Source organism: Amblyraja radiata, chromosome 10 (assembly GCF_010909765.2).
Source record: "Amblyraja radiata isolate CabotCenter1 chromosome 10, sAmbRad1.1.pri, whole genome shotgun sequence".
NCBI classification, from domain to species: Eukaryota; Metazoa; Chordata; class Chondrichthyes; order Rajiformes; family Rajidae; genus Amblyraja; species Amblyraja radiata.
This window is the reverse complement of record NC_045965.1, coordinates 37,609,900-37,630,074: the sequence shown is the minus strand read 5'-3', so window position 1 is coordinate 37,630,074 and position 20,175 is coordinate 37,609,900. Positions and strand designations below refer to the sequence as shown.

The 20,175-nt window shown below is 44.9% G+C and overlaps 1 protein-coding gene across 3 annotated transcripts in view; it reads left to right on the top strand.

Moving 5' to 3' along the window:
• Positions 1 to 1,010: 1,010 nt before the first annotated feature.
• Positions 1,011 to 20,175, top strand: part of spata6 (spermatogenesis associated 6) — an 83,454-nt gene continuing 64,289 nt past the window's right edge. For 2 of the 3 annotated variants that reach the window (XM_033028561.1, XM_033028562.1), the window contains exons 1-4: positions 1,011 to 1,196; positions 8,083 to 8,220; positions 12,434 to 12,482; positions 12,579 to 12,620. In XM_033028561.1, the coding sequence (XP_032884452.1) occupies positions 1,149 to 1,196; positions 8,083 to 8,220; positions 12,434 to 12,482; positions 12,579 to 12,620 (277 nt within the window). In that variant the 5' untranslated portion in view covers positions 1,011 to 1,148. Of the gene's footprint in view, positions 1,197 to 8,082; positions 8,221 to 12,399; positions 12,483 to 12,578; positions 12,621 to 20,175 lie in introns of those variants that run through there. The other variant, XM_033028563.1, reaches the window with a different exon arrangement.

Genomic DNA, 20,175 nt, shown 5'->3' with positions numbered 1-20,175 from the left:
AGGTAATTGAGATTTACTAATTTTCAAGCTCTTTAAATTCTTGTTATTTTTCATTAATATTAATTTCTTTAATTTTCTCATTTGCACTGGATCCTCGGTTCACCTTCTGTCTGCTGGAAAGTTGTAAAGTATTTGTTGAATTGGTCTTAAACTTCTTTATGCCTTTGTTTAATTCTAAAACACTCCCAATCTCCATCCTTACTACATGTTCTGGCAATTGTATTAACTTTTTCTTTGATTTCATTTCACCCGTAAACCATGTTAGAACCTTTCCTGTTGTAATGTTATCTCTTATTTGCCATAAATATTTATAGAAGGGTGTTTTTTTTTCTTGGATCATTAATGTGCCTTTTCACCTCTTCACCGCCACTCAGTCCACCTAAGCCCAAGCGATCTTCCCAGTTGCCAAACAATTTTAACTCCCCCTCCCATTCCCACACTGACCTTCAAAATTCCTTCTCTCCATAGATGCTGCCTCACCTGCTGAGTTATTCCAGCATTTTGTGTCTACCTACACTGACCTTTCTGTCCTGCCCAATGCAAATTGGAGGACAGCACCTCATATTTCACTTGGGCTGCTTTCACCCCAACGGTATGAATTTGATTTATCTAACTTCAAGTAACCCTTGCATCCCACTCTCTCCATCCCTTCCCCACCATAGTTCTCTGACTATATTCACTGTCCTCCTGATTAATGTTACTGTGTGTGTGCCTCCTTGTCATTTCCCCTAACAATGAAGCAATGTTCATTTCCTGAAATCGTCTGCTTTGATTTGCCGTGTTTACACCTTACCCCTCCATATCTCTAGTCTCCCTCTCCCCTGACTGTCTGAAGAAGTATCTCGACCCACAACGTCGCCGATTGCTTCACTCCACAGACGCTGCCCGTCCCGCTGAGTAACTCTGTGATCTATGATCTTTGCTTCCGGCCAAAAGCTCCGCTCAATGATCTTTGCTTCCGGCTGTCCGCAACGGGCGTTACGGACATAGCGTCACTTCCGTCGAGTGACGCCACGCGCGAGCGGGCGCCATGACAACGGCGCAACATTGGCGTTCGATTGGCGGCCGTTTGCATCCATTGTGGGTCCGGGTCTCCGCGTCCGGAAACTGCAACTTGATAAGTTGAATACGTTTCTTAGCGGGGAGAAATGCCGAATAAAGTTCTGAAATTAACGGTGCATCTGAAAATCCAGGCGGTGAGTGCAGGCGGACGGCGAGATATTTAATTGCGCGTGGAGAGGGGGTGGGCAGCGATCCGGGGTTGCTGGTTGGTCGGCCGTTTGATTGACGTGCTGCGGACCAATCGCATGCGGAGAAAGTGACGTCGTTTGTGGGCATTGTGAGGTGTTCAACCAATGGTGAGGCGCTGGGGGCGGGGATTGGCGGCAGCTGGGCCCCAACATGAGCATATCTCGAAGACAGACACAAAATGCTGGAGTAACTCAGCGGGACAGGCAGCATCTCAGGAGAGAAGGAATGGGTGACGTTTTAGATGAAGAGTCTCGACCCGAAACGTCACCCATTCCTTCTCTCCAGAGACGCTGCCTGACTCGCTGAGTTACTCCAGCTTTTTGTGTCTATCTTCGGTTTAAACCAGCATCTGCAGTTCCTTCCTACACATGAGCATATCTCGCCTCCCCACTTGGACCATCTGGTGGTCTAGCGTTTTGTCGCTTCCCTCACTGAATTCGTGAATGAATTCTCCATTTTGTTTGGAGAAGCAGTTGATGCTGAGGAAGTAGAGAGCCTGGCGCCGGAGGGTTTTCAACGTGATCCACGGGCTGGCTCACCCATCCATCGACGGCACTTGTGGTTGCTCCGTTCATGTGGCACGGTCTACGCAAGCAGGTTGGCCAATGGGCCCGCACTTGCATTCCGTGCCAGACAGCAAAAATCCAGCGCCACGTCCGGGCGCCCCTCCAGAAGTTTGGTCTACCATGCCGGCAGTTCGACCACCTCCACGTGGACATTGTGGGGCCTCTCCCGCTGCCCCAGGGCATCACCCACCTCCTCATGGTTGTGGACCGTTTCACGCGGTGGCCAGAGGCCGTATCGTTGGCCGATACTTCGACAGCTCCGTGCGCTCGTGCATTGTCCGTGCACTGGATTGCTCGCTTTGGAGTGCCGGTGGACATCTCTTCGGACCGGGGGCCACAGTTCACCTCCGAGCTGTGGTCGCCCATGGCTCACTTGTTGGGTGTGCGGCTGCACCACACCACGGCCTATCACATTCCAAATTTCTGTTGGAAGCAAACTTGTATTCATTCTATTCTAACCTTTCAGTTAAGGTCCAGTAATGGTGAGATACAAAGCTCAGGAGTGTTTTGGACAGAGTGTTTTGACTAGCACTGGAATGGAGAAGCATGATTATGACACAAACATTTTAATGGGGGCAACCTAAATTTAGGACTAATGTAAAATTATATGTTGTGGAACTCCTTAGTATCTCAGTATTTGATTTGGATTATTAATAGCAGCACCATTAGCTGAGAATACAACCGTGTAAGATATATAGCAGACTCATACAGCACATAACTAGGCTCTTTGGCCCTAGAGGCCCATGCCGTTCAAGGTGCCCTATCCAAGCTAGCAATATTTGCCTGTGTTTGCCCATATCACTTCAAATCTTTGTAATCCATGTACCTGTCTAAATATATTTTAAATGTTGTTATTGTACATGCCTCTTCTAGCTCCACTGGCGGCTTGTTCCATATGCCAATGTATGAATTATATTCAGGTTCCTATTGAATTTATTCTTTCTCCCCTTAATCCTGTGCTTTCGAGTTCTTGATTACCTACCCTAAAAAAAGACAATGTACATTCACCCTATCTCATGCCCCTCATAATTTTATGTACCTCGAGAAGATCACCACTGAGCTTCCTGCACTCCAATTAATTAAGTCCTAGCCTACCACTATATCTAAAGCCCTCGAGTCCAGACAACATCCTTCTCTACAATCTTTCCAGCTTAATAGCATCTTTCCTATAGCAGGATAACCAAAACTGAACACTATTTTCCACCGTCTTGTACAATTGTAGTATAACATCCCAACATTTAAGGATGAGTCCCCTCGACTCTGTCCAAGGACCCCAACAGTCTTTTCAGGTAAGGCAGAGGTTCACTTGCACCTCCTCCAACGTCATCTATGGTATCCGTTGCTCCAGGTGTGAACTCCTGTATATCTGCGAGACAAAGCACAGGCTTGTCAATCGTTTCGCTGAACAGTTAGTCCGCCTAAACCTACCTGATCTCCCATTTGCTCAACACTTTAACTCCCCTTCCCATTCCCACACTGACCTTTCTGTCCTGTGCCTCCTCTGTTGTCAGAATGAGGCCCAGCGCAAATTGGAGGAACAGCACCTCATATTTCGCTTGGGTAGTTTAAACCCCAGCAGTATGAACATTGACCTCGAACTTCAATGTAGCCCTTGCTGTCCCTCTCTCTTTATCCCCTCCCCTTTCCCAGTTCTCCGACCAGTCTTACTGTCTCTGACTACATTTTATCCCTGTACCGCTCACTTCCCTGTCATCAATCTGAAGAAGGGTCTCGACCTGAAACATCACCCATTCCTTCTCTCCAGAGATACTGCCTGTCCCACTGAGTTACTCCAGCATTTTGTGTCTATCTTCGGTCCCAACATCGAAGCGCAATTCCCTGATTGAAGAAGGCCAGTGTGCTAGAGCCACTTTCACCACTCTATTTACCTGTGACTATCAAGGTCTTGTACTCTCTAGTAGTAGTAGTACTATGTAGTTGTACTCTCTATATAATCTCTCTTGTAATCTCTCTGCACTATAACACTCTCTGGTGTGCTACCAATCGCTGTGAAGGTTCTGCCCTGGTTTGACTTCCCAAAATTCAACACCTCACACTTACATTGCTCAGTCTGCTTGCCCACCTGATTAAGGTCCTCCTATGATTCTTGATAGTCTCCTTCACTGTCTACGATGTCACTTATTTAGTGTCATTTCCAAATTTACTAATCATGTTTTTAATTCAAAGTAAATTCATTACGTTTTCAAAGAACAGGTTCTGGGATAACTAGAGAAGACTTTAAATTTAGATAAGCTTTAATGAGATAAGCATTGTCCAGGCTGATTTGCCAAACTTATTAATAGGTAAAGTGACTGAAGATCAGAGGGAAACGTTAAAAACGGAATTGATTATGAAACAGAACCAATTTGCATTCCTAAGCAAGTTATTTTTGCTGTATAGTTAAAAATATATATATATGGAAGTGGTAACTCAGGTTTCGTCCCTTGGAGAGATACAAAGAACAACACATGACAAAATAGATGTAAGATTTAATAAAAGGGAGAATGAAAAGAAATATTGAAGAGATACCAATATAAATGCAACTTAAAAAAAAAATTACCAGATGGAAAGAATGGTCAAGAGAAAGTGGTAGATTTGAAAACTGATAGCAGTAATAATGTAAATATGATAAAAATATTGCAAGTGTGTTCAAAAAATTACTTTGCTTCAGTATTTACTGTAGAGGAAGAAGATAGCATGCCAGACACCACATGGAAACTAAAATTGAAACAGGGACAGGTCTGTCCAAAAGCAATATATAAGCAAAATAACATTTATGAAGAAAATAGAGTGACAAAACCCCAGGACCAGATGGTTTCCAAGAAAGTAGGTGAGAACATTGCAAATACCCTAGTTATAATTATTCAAAATCTGTTGATTTACTAATTGTTCCTTCAAATGGGAAAACGGCACATTACTGTGTATTTTAAGAGGGTTTCAGATCTGTTGTTGGGAAATTAGTGGAGGTTACAATTTACACTGAGGTGTTAGAACACCTTGAATTAATTAGAGAGTCAGATTTGTAAGATTAGTAGTGCTTAACAAAACTGATGTGGATTTTATTATAGAGGGGATTGTCAATGGTTGCTATTTATATAGATTTCCAGAGGTCAGTTGATTTGGTCCCACGCATTAGTACATTTTAAAATCATTGAATTGAAGACATATCTTTGACCCGTTTAAGGGATTGGGCTGAATAGCAAGAAAAATAATGGGGTTAACAGGCAGTTTCTTTAACTGGCTGGATATGACTTATGTCACTATATTTTAATGAATTAGATAATGTGCTGAAAAGTTGTACATCCATATTTGTTGACACAGATGAACGGTTTTGTAAATCATAGTCATGCATTGAGCCAGTATTCACGTGGGCCAGACTTCTATCCTCTAACCATTCTATCTTTCTGTGATGCAACATTTGTCCTTTTTATTGCATCCCTTCCCACTGTCCAGGAACTTTTATTCTTTCCAGGTGAAACAGTAATACATTTTTCCTTCAAAAATTGGGGGAGTGCAGAACCAAGGGCTACAGTTTAAGAATAAGGGGTAAGCCATTTAGGACGGAGATGTGGAAACACTTTTTCACAGAGAGTTGTGAGTCTGTGGAATTCCCTGCCTCAGAGGGTGGTGGAGGCCGGTTCGCTGGATACTTTCAAGAGAGAGCTAGATAGGGCTCTTGAAGATAGCGGAGTCAGGGGATATGGGGAGAAGGCAGGAACGGGGTACTGATTGTGGATGATCAGCCATGATCACATTGAATGGCGGTGCTGGCTTGAAGGGCCCAATGGCCTGCTCTTGTACCTATTGTCTATTGTTTGTCAAATTTAGTTTCTTACATTTGGAATTCATGATGTCTTCCCATTTACACTGGAAAATCTAAACACAGATTGGGTGACTACAAATATCTCTAAAATTAAAACTGAAAATGCTGAAATGATTCAGAATAATAAAGCACATGTGTGGGAAGAGAAACAGAGTTAATATTTAAGGGTGAAGCCCTTTGTCAGACCCTGCATCACAACTACCTTTGCTCAGTCTGCAAAGATGGGCATGTCTGTGACATTTCTTGCCATCACATCATAGTTCTCATTTGTGCTGGGATTTCCTATTGCTACACTGAGCTATTAGCCTCTCTCTTCATACACCTGACAGATTTGGTGTCGAGGCAGTAACCCTATTAATTTGAATGATTTAAATGAATGGCATTGGCCTTGCAGAATAAAAGGGAAAAGCTAAGTGTGGATTTTTGTTCAAGCTTCTCTCCCTTATTTTTCTTCCTTACTTAGTTTCCTTAAATCCTCTTAAATTTATTTTTAATTTTTTAACTTATAAATCAATTTTAATAATCCGGAGTTGCCACGGTGTTCCAGATATGCTATCCGAGACCACCTCACTGATAAATTCTAACTATTTTCCTGATGTATCAGCCCTCGAGTCAGTCAATAGACAATAGGTGCAGGAGTAGGCCATTCGGCCCTTTGAGCCAGCACCGCCATTCAATGTGATCATGGCTGATCATCCCCAATCAGTAGCCCGTTCCTGCCTTCTCCCCATATCCCCTGACTCCACTATCTTTAAGTGCCCTATCTAGCTTTCTCTTGAAAGTATCCAGAGAATCGGCCTCCACCGCCCTCTGAGGCAGAGAATTCCACAGACTCACAACTCTCTGTGTGAAAAAGTGTTTCCTCATCTCCGTTCTAAATGGCTTACCCCTTATTCTTAAACTGTGGGCCCTGGTTCTGGACTCCCCCAACATCGGGAACATGTTTCCTGCCTCTAACGTGTCCAAACCCTTAATAATCTTATATGTTTCAATATAATTCCCTCTCATCCTTCTAACGCCAGAGTATGCAAGCCCAGCCGCTCCATTGTCTCAGCATATGACAGTCCTGCCATCCCGGGAATTAACCTTGTAAACCTACGCTGCACTCCCTCAATAGCAAGAATGTCCTTCCTCAAATTAGGGGACCAAACCTGCAGACAATACTCCAGGTGTGGTCTCACTAGGGCCCTATACAACTGCAGAAGGACCTCTTTGCTCCTGTACTCAACTCCTCTTGTTGTGAAGGCCAACATGCCATTCGCTTTCTTCACTGCCTGCTGTACCTGCATGCTTACTTTCATTGACTGATGAACAAGGACCCCCAGATCCTGTTGTACTTTCCCTTTTCCCAACTTGACACCATTTAGATAATAATCTGCCTTCCTGCTTTTGCTACCAAAAATGGATAACCTCATATTTATCCGCATTAAACTGCATCTGCCATGCATCTGCCCACTCACCCAACCTGTCCAAGTCACCCTGCATTCTCATAGCATCCTCCTCACAGTTCACACTGCCACCCAGCTTTGTGTCATCTGAAAAATTGCTAATGTTACTTTGAGAATCCCTTCATCTAAATTATTGATGTATGTTGTAAATAGTTGCAGTCCCAGCACCGAGCCTTGCGGTACCCCACTAGTCACTGCCTGTCATTCGTAAAGGGACCCGTTAATCCCTACTCTTTGTTTCCTGTCTGCCAACCAATTTTCTATCTACCCCCAATACCATGTGCCCTAATTTTGCCCACTAATCTCCTATGTGGGACCTTATCAAATGCTTTCTGAAAGTCCAGGTACACTATATCCACTGGCTCTCCCTTGTCCATTTTTCCAGTTACATCCTCAAAAAATTCCAGAAGATTAGTCAAGCATGATTTCCCCTTTGTAAATCCATGCTGACTCGGACCGATCCTGTTACTGCTATCCAAATGTGCCGCTATTTCATCTTTTATAATTGACTCCAGCAACTTCCCCACCACCAATTTCAGGCTAACTGGTCTATAATGATTTTCAATGATGGTAACCAATTCTCTTTATTTTGACTAAAAATCCAGTTAAAAATGCTTTCTACAGTTTTACAGGCATTCTGTGTATAATATATAAGAAATGCAAAGTTTGAACTTTTATGTTTTTTTAGGGAATGGGGAAATTTACATTTGACAAGTTCAAATTTATAATATAACCATTAATCGTGATTACTGATTGCTTTAAGACATGAATATAAAGACAAAATTGCCATAAAATGTGAAAGAGATGGAACTGGTGGCAAATTAAACATCAATTGTTGAATTGTGGATAGATTATGAAGGGGCTTTAATAATTGAAACGGCAAGAATTGCTTAATTATTAAAAATGAGTCTTCTCAATTGATGTTGTTGTTATTCGATTGTATTATTCTATTATCACAATTGTAATTCTTGTTATTTGAAATTATATATTTTAGGTTTCATGTCCTGGGGTATATCTACCGGAAAAGGATGATGTCTACGTTAGTGTATGCATGTTGGGAAAGTTCCAGAAAACCAAATTTCTCCCGTCTGTCTTTCCATTGACCTTCAATCACAAAATGAAGTTTGAAAAGGTACAACACAAACTGTTCAGTCATTTTATAAAGAACGAGGCAGTTCGAAATATTGGAAATGTAAATGATGGAAATAAGTATCGAATCGGGAAGTGGAAAAGTATGGTTCAAAATGAATTATTTCCGATGAAGGGCCTTCATCTGGACTATTAAATATGTCTGCCCTTTCTGATGTGTTGGTGGGCCACTGTGTAATTCAGTTACTGCTTTTATTTGGTATTTTCTGAACACAAAGGACTTTTTCATTTGCAGTTTAGTAACATAAATTTAAATATTTGAATTTGCATACCATTTTCTATATTTCAAAGTTATTATGCTTACATGAATCCATTTTCAAAACTTAGCGGAGACACCATTTGTCTAATTTCCATGCTACTCGTGTGATACTCATACATCTTGGGATACTCTACGTCTTGGAATGTTCATACTTTAACAACCTATGACATATCAGAAACGGAATAGTGGTCCTATATAAAAGCATAGATGTCGAAGGTAATTGGGTCAAGGCACACAGGTGGAATTTATTTGTTATAAATCATAAGCTGTTCTTATTTTTATTTCTATTGCAAACTCTTTGTCCACATTTTCAATGATCTCTGATGTAGGTGATTGTGTATTAAATTTGATTCATTACAATTACATTTCTTTTGTGTACAGGCACTCCTTGACTTGTGTACGTTATACTCACAATTAGTGTAAACAATTCGCAATTAGATGGTCCCGTTTCCTAAATGATCTATGTCATTGCAATCGTGTTTGTAGAATCATTTCAGAGTGAGTTAAACAGAAAAACCACTGATTCTTTTTGAAATTTTTTCCTTTCCTCTAGTATGAATGGAAATTTTAAATTGTAACTGGATGGAGAATCGGGCGAGTTCAGTCAAGCCCAGGCTCGCATCTCTGAGGGATTTAGATGATTTGTAGTCATGAGGTTAGGTCTCAGCTGGTTTAGACAGGCGAGGCAGGTGGTCTTTGCCACGATCCGAGGGTTTAATAGAAGTGAGAAACACAAATTTAGCAAAGGGAGGATGGTGACGGCTCCCCATTACTTCATAGATATAAAAGCGATGCCCGGGCTCGGTGCTATTCTAGTTTCAGCCACAGCAGGTGTGACATTGGGAAGGCTAGCGAGAACAAGGGAGGTGGTGCAGAGCAACTCCCGGCTGAGTGTCCAACATCTTCCACAAGGTGCACCAGCGAGTGCTTCACCAGCTGCCATACCCTCCAGTTGATGCGGAGTCGCCAATACCTTCCACCTTACCTCTGGGGAATGGCCTTGTGGGCAAAGTGATGGCCAACAGGATGAAGCGCCAGCCGATGAGAGGGGAGAGAGCCCCACAGTGACCGAGCGTCTCCTGTCTGTGGCAGTGACCTGAAGAAAGTGATGTCGACCAGGGTCTAGGCCAGCAGCATTGACACCTTGTTTTAAGGTGAAAGTTTAAAGAAGGCTTATTCAGTCTGAAGAGGGATTCCACCCCAAAACGTCACCTATCCGTGTTCTCCAAAGATGATGCCTGATCTGCTGAGTTATTCCATTGTTTTGTGATGTATGAGCTCACATTGTGCTCACCTTGAGCAGGTGAGGAAAGAACTGAATAGACTCCGCCTAGGCAAAGCCAGGGGTCCCGAGGGTGTGAACCCTCGGGTACTCCAGGCTTGTGCCAGCCAGTTGTGTGGAGTACTCCAACATATCTTCAACCTGAGCCTGAGCCTGGAGAGGGTTCCTGTGATGTGGAAAACATCCTGCCTGGTTCCTGTACCAAAGAGGTACCAATGATCCACACATCATGAGGTCCCTGGAGAGGCTGGTACTCACTCACCTGCAACCCTTGGTTAAACCCTACCTGAACCCCCTGCAGTTTGCTTACCAAACAAAGGTGGGGGATGAGGACGCCACCATCCAACTGCTCCATTGTTCTTATGCTCACCTGGAAAAGCAGGGAACCACTGTGAGAGTCATGTTTTTTAACTTCTCCAATGCTTTGAACACCATCCGGCCTGACGAAGATGCGGGTGGATGCTCCATTGGTGTCCTGGATCACCAACCACCTGACTGGACGACCACAGTATGTCAGGCTACAGAACTGTGTCTCGGACATGGTAGTGAGCAACACAGGGGACGGTCCTCTCTCCCTTCCTGTTCACCATCTACACCTTGGACTTCAAATACAACTCAGACTTCTGCCACCTGCAATCTGCCGGTTTTCTGCAATCGTTGGCTGCATCATTGAGGGGAGGGAATCTTGAATACAGAGGTGTAGTCAACGACTTTGTTGAGTGGTGTGGGTCGAATCACCTGCAGCTCAACAACAACAAGACAAAGGAGTTAGTGGTGGACTTTAGGAGGAGAGGAACACCCCTGTCCCCTGTCTCCATCAATGGTGTGGATGTGCAGTTTACCAAGGAGTACAGATCGACGGTATATTTTAAAAGTTATTAAGGTTTAAAAAAAATTAAAGTAAAACAGCCGTGCGTGCGCAGTTGGGGGAGAGTTCCCGTGGCCGTCTTTACTGGCTTCGCAAGGGGGACCCGACGGGTTATCGGCCGCACCTGTGCAGTTGGGCCTTTCCAGAATTGAGATTGTGTCAGCGGCAACAGGAGAGAGGCGGTGGTAGCAGTAGCGACAGTGGCGGCAGGCGAGAGGTGGCGGAAGACGAGAGGCTGTGGCATGCGAGAGTTGGCGGCGAGAGGCGGCAGCGGCAGGTGAGAGGAGACGGTAGAGGCAGGCGAGAGGCGGCGGTAACAGCAGGCGAGAGGCGGCAGGCGAGAGGCCGTGACGAGGATTCGAGGCCTGGGCGCTGAGCCTGGCTCTGAGGCCAACGGTGGCTGCGCCTCCGGGCACGCAAGGAGGGAAAGGAGCGACACCCTCGTGATCCTGGGGATGTGAGGAGGGAGAGTGGGGGGATTGAGGGAGAGGAGAGAGTAGGGAGGGAGAGGAGGGTGGAGTGGGGGAGGTAGGGAGTGGGGAATAGAGGGAGAGGAGGGCAGTGGGGGAGGTGAGGGGCTATAGTGGGGGATAGAGGGATAGGAGTGGGGTATGGAGGGGAGAGGAGTTATGGAGGGAGGGAATGACTGAGTGTAGGGGAAAGGAGAGGGAGGGATTGGGGGAGGGGAGGAGGAGAGGGGAATGAAGAGGGAGGGTGAAGAGGAGGGGAGAGAGTGCTGCGGGGTGAGGGGAAATGAGCCACGCCTGCGCAGTTGGGGGCTATTGGTGAGTGGTGGAATATTGATGGGGGACGGGTTGGGTTGGGAGAACAGGTGAGTGGTGGAATATTGCGTTGGAGAACGGGTTGCGTTGGAGGAGCAGGTGCGTGGTGGAATATTGCGTTGGAGAACGGGTTGCGTTGGGGACCAGGCTTTCCGTGTGACAGGGACCTAACGTGTCCCACTTAGTCTAGTGGAAATATAAAACTGAAGTCACAATGTAGGACAAAACAATTGATACCAGAAAATTTACAGCTAGTTATCTCTCAATTTGAAATGCAGAATTTCCACTTCATCCTGAGCTCCACTACCTGTCCAATGATTACAAACCCTCCTTTGCTGATAAGATGTATTTTGTCCCCTCGTGTGTTCCCCTTCAAGGTATTTCTTGCCACGTGTTATTTTGCGCTCTTTTCTCATTTGACTTAACCATTTTCTTCATCATCCCATAGTTGAGTTATTGTGCTCTGGCATTATCTTCCTAAACCTAAACAATGTCTTCCCACCTTTCAAACTAGCTCAAAATATTTTTTTTAACCATTGCTAGATCTCATTGATATTGTCTGACCTCCTCTAAATCTTCCTTTTTCCTAGTCATTTGTTTGAGAATATGCTGTTTTTCCTGTTCCTATTTAGCAGATAGCACTTCATAATTGCAGCCCTTTGGAAATAATTCAGTTGGCTTTCTTTTAAATAACAGATCTACGCTATATTGCATTGCAGAATATTCTATATTCTGAAAAACTTTTGTTGTATCATCATTTGTACTATACAAATTACCCAAACAAATTCATTTGAGATCTGACTTGAAATGACTAATAGTTCAGTGCATTACACGCTACATTAATTGCAAAATGCATTGTATGAATAGAAAATTGTTGCTATTGACCATTTTAATGTTTTGTTTTAGATTAAAATGTTATATTGCTCCAGATTAGTAATTGTTTACTGAAGCCTCGCATGATTTTTTTGCAGTTAATCTTCAACTTTCTCTTTTATATAAACACAGAACTTTCCAGAAGCTATGAATCCCGGGGATGTTGCAGACTTGCTGGAAAGTAAGAATAATGCATTATACTTCTAACAGTAAATTATTATTTAATTATTACTGATGTTCACTTATGATTTTCTGATTCTCTCTTTTTCTTTCACAGTGGACACAACTAAATTTGAATTGATACAACTGACTCCACCAGGTACAATGAAAATGTGCAAAAATATCAAAATGTTCACTTGACAGTTATTGTTTGCTTAATGGAAATGCATTTTGTAAAGATTGCTATCTTCACTGGAGTGTCATTATATATATATATGGCATCTATACACACAGTAAGCCATGGTTATCTGAGATCTGAAAATGCATTACACTCTCATACATAGCTGAGAAAGCACAAATGGGAAAAAGTATTTTGTAAGGGAATGCAAACTGTCATATTTTGTAGGCTTCATATCAAGGAAATTTCTTCAAGCTTCTTAATTCTGTTATTCACTCACTTCCAGCTGGGATGTTTTTTATTTTTACTGTCTCTTCGATATTTATTCATAAGTGTTGCCCTTTTGTAGGCATGCAGGTTTAACAAACAATGCAGGACTTGATGCAGGTCCCAACCTGAAACCTCAACCATCCCTATGCCCTCACAGATGTTGCCCAATCCATTGCTCCAGCAGTTTTGTTTTGTTCCAGATGCACCATCTGCAGTCTCTTGTGTCTCTTTGACTTATTATTGCACAGGACATACTCAGGTAATTGTGACAGTCGAGTCTGGCAAGTTTTAGAATTATGATTATGTGAATAGATCTTCATCAGGATATTATGTAACTAATCAGTGGAGCAGCTCTTAGAATTTAGGTCTCACTGAAAATTGACTAGGAGATACTTCACCATGTCTGAATTTGGTGCAGTTGTTGTTCCTCTGGCTGTGGCCTCAGCTTACTCCAGAGCTCTGTCCAGGGAGCCGAGTGGTTACCATCATGCAGGCAGTGTCCACTATGCTGGTCTTCAGCTCCATCTGGCCTGTCTGTTGTTAACGGGGATCAGAGGGACATACAAGGGGGAGGAGGCATCATCACAGTACCAACAATGGAATAATGAAATTAGACAATAGACAATAGGTGCAGGAGTAGGCCATTTGGCCCTTCGAGCCAGCACCGCCATTCAATGTGACCATGGCTGATCATCCCCAATCAGTACCCCGTTCCTGCCTTCTCCCCGTATCCCCTGACTCCGCTATCTTTAAGAGCCCTATCTAGCTCTCTCTTGAAACCATCCAGAGAACCTGCCTCCACTGCCCTCTGAGGCAGAGAATTCCACAGGCTCACCACTCTCTGTGAGAAAAGTGTTTCCTCGTCTCCGTTCTAAATGGCTTACCCCTTATTCTTAAACTATGGTCCCTGGTTCTGGACTCCCCCAACATCGGGAACATGTTTCCTGCCTCTACCGTGTCCAAGCACTTAACAATCTTATATGTTTCAATGTGATGCCCTCTCATCCTAAATTCCAGAGTGTACAAGCCCAGCTGCTCCATTCTCTCAGCATATGACAGTCCCGCCATCCCGGTAATTAACCTTGTAAACCTACGCTGCACTCCCTCAATAGCAAGAATGTCCTTCCTCAAATTAGGGGACCAAAACTGCAGACAATACTCCAGGTGTGGTCTCACTAGGGCTCTGTACAACCGCAGAAGGACCTCTTTGCTCCTATATTCGATTCCTCTTGTTATAAAGGCCAGCATTCGCTTTCTTCACTGCCTGCTGTACCTGCATGCTTACTTTCATAGACTGATGTACAAGGACCCCCAGATCCCGTTGTACTTCCCCTTTTCCCAACGATGCCATTTAGATAGTAATCTGCCTTCCTGTTTTTGCTACCAAAGTGGATAACCTCACATTTATCCGCATTAAACTTAATCTGCCATGCATCTGCCCACTCCCCCAACCTGTCCAAGTCACCCTGCATTCTCATAGCATCCTCCTCACAGTTCACACTGCCACCCAGCTTTGTGTCATCTGCAAATTTGCTGATGTTACTTTGAATCCCTTCATCCAAATCATTGATGTATATTGTAAATAGTTGCGGTCCCAGCTCCGAGCCTTGCGGTACCCCACTAGTCACTGCCTGCCATTCTGAAAGGGACCCGTTAATCCCCACTCTTTGTTTCCTGCTTGCCAACCACTTCTCTATCCATGTCAGCACTACCTCCAATACCATGTGCCCTAATTTTGCCCACTAATCTCCTATGTGGGACCTTATCAAATGCTTACTGAAAGTCCAGGTACACTACATCCACTGGCTCTCCCTTGTCCATTTTCCTAGTTACATCTTCAAAAAATTCCAGAAGATTAGTCAAGCATGATTTCCCCTTCGTAAATCCATGCTGACTCGGACCGATCCAAATGATTGACTCAAGCAACTTCCCCACCACCGATGTCAGGCTAACTGGTCTATAATTCCCCGTTTTCTCTCTCCGCCTTTCTTAAAAAGTGGGATAACATTAGCTACCCTCCAATCCACAGGAACTGATCCTGAGTCCGATCTACTCTTCTCCCTCTCTAATTGTAGATTAAACCTGACCATGTTATGGTCACTGTCTCCTAATGGCTCATTAATCTTGAGGCCCTTTATCAAATCCGGTTCATTACATAACACTAAATTCAGAATTGCCTTTTCCCTGGTAGGCTTCAATACAAGCTGTTCAAAGAATCCATCACAAAGGCACGCTACAAAGTCCCTTTCTTCGGGTCCAGTACCAACCTGATTTTCCCAGTCTACCTGCATGTTGAAACTCCCATAACAACCACAGCATTACTTTTGCTACATGCCAATTTTAACTCCTGATTCAACTTGCGCCCTATGTCCAGGCTACTGTTTGGGGGCCTGTAGATTAGTCCCATTAGAGTTTTTTTTACCCTTACAATTCCTTAGTTCTATCCATACTGACTCCACATCTCCTGTTTCAATTCCTACTTGCAGCAGTATAACAGGCCTGTAAAACAATACACATCTATAATATAATACTAGACCAAGTGCAGACCCGTTGGGTCTGTTCCCCCAACGTGCGGTTGTGGGGGGGGGGGGGGGTGGGGGGTGGAGGCGGCACGCAGCGTCACACACACTAACTATCCCCCCCCTCTCCTCTCCCCCCCTCTCCTCTCCTCTCCCCCTCTCCTCTCCTCTCCCCACCTCACCCCTCCTCTCCTCACCTCACCCCTCCTCCCCCCCTCTCCTCTTCCCCCCCTCTCCTCTTCCCCCCCCTCTCCTCTTCCCCCCCCCCTCTCCTCTTCCCCCCCTCCCCTCCACCCCCCATCCCTCTTGCCCCTCTCTCTGTGTCTCTGTCTCTCTCTCTGTCTCTGCCCCTTCTCTCTCTGCCCTCACTCTCTACCCCCGCCCCTCTCTAGATGTGACTGCAAGTTGGGGGCTATGCGTCAGTAGATAGGGTGAGGGGGGGAGAGGGGGGGAGAGGAGAGGGGGGGGAGAGGAGAGGGGGGGGAGAGGAGAGGGGGGGTAGAGGAGAGGGGGGAGAGGAGAGGGGAGGGGAAGAGGAGGGGAGGAGGAGAGGGAGGAGGGGGAGAGGAAAGGAGGGGGGAGGAAAGGGGGGGGGAACCTAAAAAACATTTTAGAACCAAAAAAGACACATTCTGCAAGCATTGTAGAACCAAACGAGACACTTTTTGCAAACATTTTAGAACCAATTAACACTTTTTGCAAACATTTTAGAACCAATAGACACATTCTGCAAGCGTTTTAGAACCACTAAGGACACTTACATTTGAGTAGACATGTGTTCAGTGTTATTCACAGCTCAGAGAAACGTGACCCTCTGCCTTCCTCCAGCTTGCAGACACTGATTGAGGCACACCACTTCCTGGTTTTATAGTCCCTCCCCCCTGCCGCCAGCAGGGGCAGCAGAGAGAATGGGGAATTTTGTAAAATCATTAATATCTCTGTCATTTTTCATCGACGGGAGGGTTCTGAGCAAGGTGGCCAAAAATGACGGCCGTAGGTGGCGGCGTTCTCTCGGAAATCGCAGCACAGATGGCCAAAACCGGTCAAGAACAGACTTTTAGTAATATAGATTATGAACAAATACAATAAATTAATAACCCCAATACTAGCGCTATAAAACCCAAAGTCCTTAGTTTAACCAAAAACATTCCATAGTTCATAATTGAAATTTGTGTTGTGTAGTGTTCAAGAGTCTGATGGTTCTGATTACCTAGTGGTAATGGTTTTCAGACACCTATAGCTTATTCCCGATGGTAGAATGAGAGCATGTCCAAGGCAGTGTAGTTCTTTGATGATACTGGCTGTAGCGTCTCCTAGAGATCCCTTTGATGGTGAAGAGGTTGGTACCCGTGATTGACTGGGAAGTATCCACTTCTCTTTGGAATCTTCTTTGCTTCTGGGTATTCAAATTGCCAAAAAGGGTCATGATGCAACCAGTCAATAATCTCTACTGTACACCAGTAAAAATTCAAGTGAGTATTCATTGACATACCAAATCTCTGCTTATAATTTAGTTCGAAGGAACATGAATGATCTTGTGTTTTTTAAGGGGTGGGCTGGGAGAAGAGGAAGGACTTGATAAACGGTGTAAAAAATTATTAGGGGCATAGATTGTTGGATTTTTTTTTCCCATCACAGAAATCATAACGGATCCAAGGTGAGCTAATCTATTACAGATGCATAACCTTTTATCCGAAAGCCTTGGGACCAGACACTTCTCGGATTTCGGAATTTTTCAGATTTCGGAATGGAAGATATTTAGCGTAGCACGGGCGGCTTGAAAAGTCTGGAGCGGCTGCCTCCTCCCCGGAGACTGGGGAATCATTGTAAATCATTGCTTAAATGTTAGTCAGTTAGTTTGGAGGGATTTTATGTGGTGGGGGGGGTGGGGCTGGGGCTGTGGGCGTCCGGCTGCGGGCGGCGTCGGTTGGAGCTCCGACCCCGGCGAACTCTACCCCTGGCTGCGCGGCGCTCCAAATCCAGCGCGGCCCGCGGCCGGACGCCCGCAGCCCCAGCTCCGCGATGTTGGGAGTCGGCGGCCACAGCGCTGGGATACCAGCGGGGAGTGGGCAATGCCTTACCAGGTCGCCGTGCGGTAAGCTCCAGAGCGCTGTGGATCCCAACATCGCGGAGCTGGGGCTGCGGGCGTCCGGCCGCGGGCGGCGCTGGATTTGGAGCGCCGCGCAGCCAGGGGTAGAGTTGCCGGGGTCGGAGCTACAACCGGCGCCGCCCGCGGCCGGACGCCTGCAGCCCCAGCTCCGCGGTGTTGGGAGTCGGCGGCCACAGCACTCCGGAGCTTACCGCACGGCGACCCGGTAAGGCATTGCCCGCTCCCTGCCTCTCTGACCAGGTAGGGGACTAAGAATTAAAGTTTACCCCTTCACCCCCCCCCCCCTTCACATAAAAGCCCTCCAAACTAACTGACTAACATTTAAGCAATGATTTACAGATGTTTAAGTGTCTCCCCGGTCTCCGGGGAGGAGGCAGCCGCTACAGTAGTACAGACCTGGGTTGACCGTGGGTCGTTTCGGGTCAAGTTTGGCGCCAAACGCGAGCTTTGGTGTGCAGACGACATCCTGGAAAAAATGTCCGGTTTTCGGAGCTTTTCGGTTTCCGGAATTTCGGATAAAAGGTTGTGCACCTGTACAAACAAAATTGGTAAGGTGGTATTTAGAGGGTGGTAGAGGGTTGCTTTTCATATTGGATGATTGACTCAACGATCAATGCTGTGCCCACTGTTGTTCATTACTATAAAGGGTTTAAATGTGAACTTGGGCTGCCTGATTAGTACGTTTGCAGATGACCGAATAGAATATAGAACAGTACAGCACATGAACAGGCTCTTCAGCCCACAATGTCTGTGCCAAACATGATGCCAAGACCATCACTTACAGTGGCTTGCAAAAGTTTTCATACCCCTTGAACTTTTCCACATTTTGTCACGTTACAACCACAAACGTGAATGTATTTTATTGGGATTTTATGTGATAGACCAACACAAAGTGGTGCATAATTGTGAAGTAGAAGGAAAATGATACATGGTTTTCAAATTTTTTTACAAATAAAAAACTGAAAAGTGTGGCGTGCAAAAGTATTCAGCCCCCCTGAGTCAATACTTTGTAGAACCACCTTTCGCTGCAATTACAGCTGCAAGTCTTTTGGGGTATGTCTCTACCAGCTTTGCACATCTAGAGACCTAAATATTTGCCCATTCTTCTTTGCAAAATAGCTCTAGCTCAGTCAGATTGGATGGAGAGCGTCTGTGAACAGCAATTTTCAAGTCTTGCCAGAGATTCTCAATTGGATTTAGGTCTGGACTTTGACTGGGCCATTCTAACACATGAATATGCTTTGATCTAAACCATTCCATTGTAGCTCTGGCTGTATGTTTAGGGTCATTGTCCTGCTGGAAGGTGAACATCTGCCCCAGTCTCAAGTCTTTTGCAGACTCTAACAGGTTTTCTTCCAAGATTGCCCTGTATTTGGCGCCATCCATCCTCCCATCAACTCTGACCAACTTCCCTGTCCCTGCTGAAGAAAAGCATCCCCACAGCATGATGCTGCCACCACCATGTTTCACAGTGGGGATGGTGTGTTCAGGGTGATGTGCTGTGTTAGTTTTCCACCACACATAGCGTTTTGCATTTAGGCCAAAAACTTCAATTTTAGTCTCATCTGACCAGAGCACCTTCCTCCACATGTTTGCTGTGTCCCCCACATGGCTTGTGGCAAACTGCAAACGGGACTTCTTATGGCTTTTTTTCAACAATGGCTTTCTTCTTGCCACTCTTCCATAAAGGCCCGATTTGTGGAGTGCACGACTAATAGTTGTCCTGTGGACAGATTCTCCCACCTGAGCTGTGGATCTCTGCAACTCCTCCAGAGTTACCATGGGCCTCTTGGCTGCTTCTCTGATCAATGCTCTCCTTGCCCGGCCTGTCAGTTTAGGTGGACGGCCATGTCTTGGTAGGTTTGCAGTTGTGCCATTCTCTTTCCATTTTCGGATGATGGATTAAACAGTGCACCGTGAGATGTTCAAAGCTTGGGATATTTTTTTATAACCTAACCCTGCTTTAAACTTCCCCACAACTTTATCCCTGACCTGTCTGGTGTGTTCCTTGGGCTTCATGATGCTGTTTGTTCACTAATGTTCTCTAACAAACCTCTGAGGCCTTCACAGAACAGCTGTATTTATACTGAGATTAGATTACACACAAGTGGACTCTATTTACTAATTAGGTGACTTCTGAAGGCAATTGGTTGCACTGGATTTTATTTAGGGGTATCAGAGTAAAGGGGGCTGAATACTTTTGCACGCCACACTTTTCAGTTTTTTATTTGTAAAAAAATTTGAAAACCGTGTATCATTTTCCTTCCACTTCACAATTATGCGCCACTTTGTGTTGGTCTATCACATAAAATCCCAATAAAATACATTTACATTTGTGGTTGTAACGTGACAAAATGTGGAAAAGTTCAAGTATGAATACTTTTGCAAGCCACTGTATCTACCTACACATGACCCATATTCCTCCATTCCCTGCATATCCATTTGCCTATCCAGATGTCTTTTAAATGCCATTAATGTATCTGATTCAACCAGCACCCCCTGTATTGCGTTCCAGCCACTCACCACCCTCTGTGTAAAAAAAAATTTGCCTCGCACATCTCCTTTAAACATTGCCCCTCTCTTAAAGCTATGCCCTCCAGTATTTGCTTTCTCCGCCCTGGGAAAAAGATTCTGACTG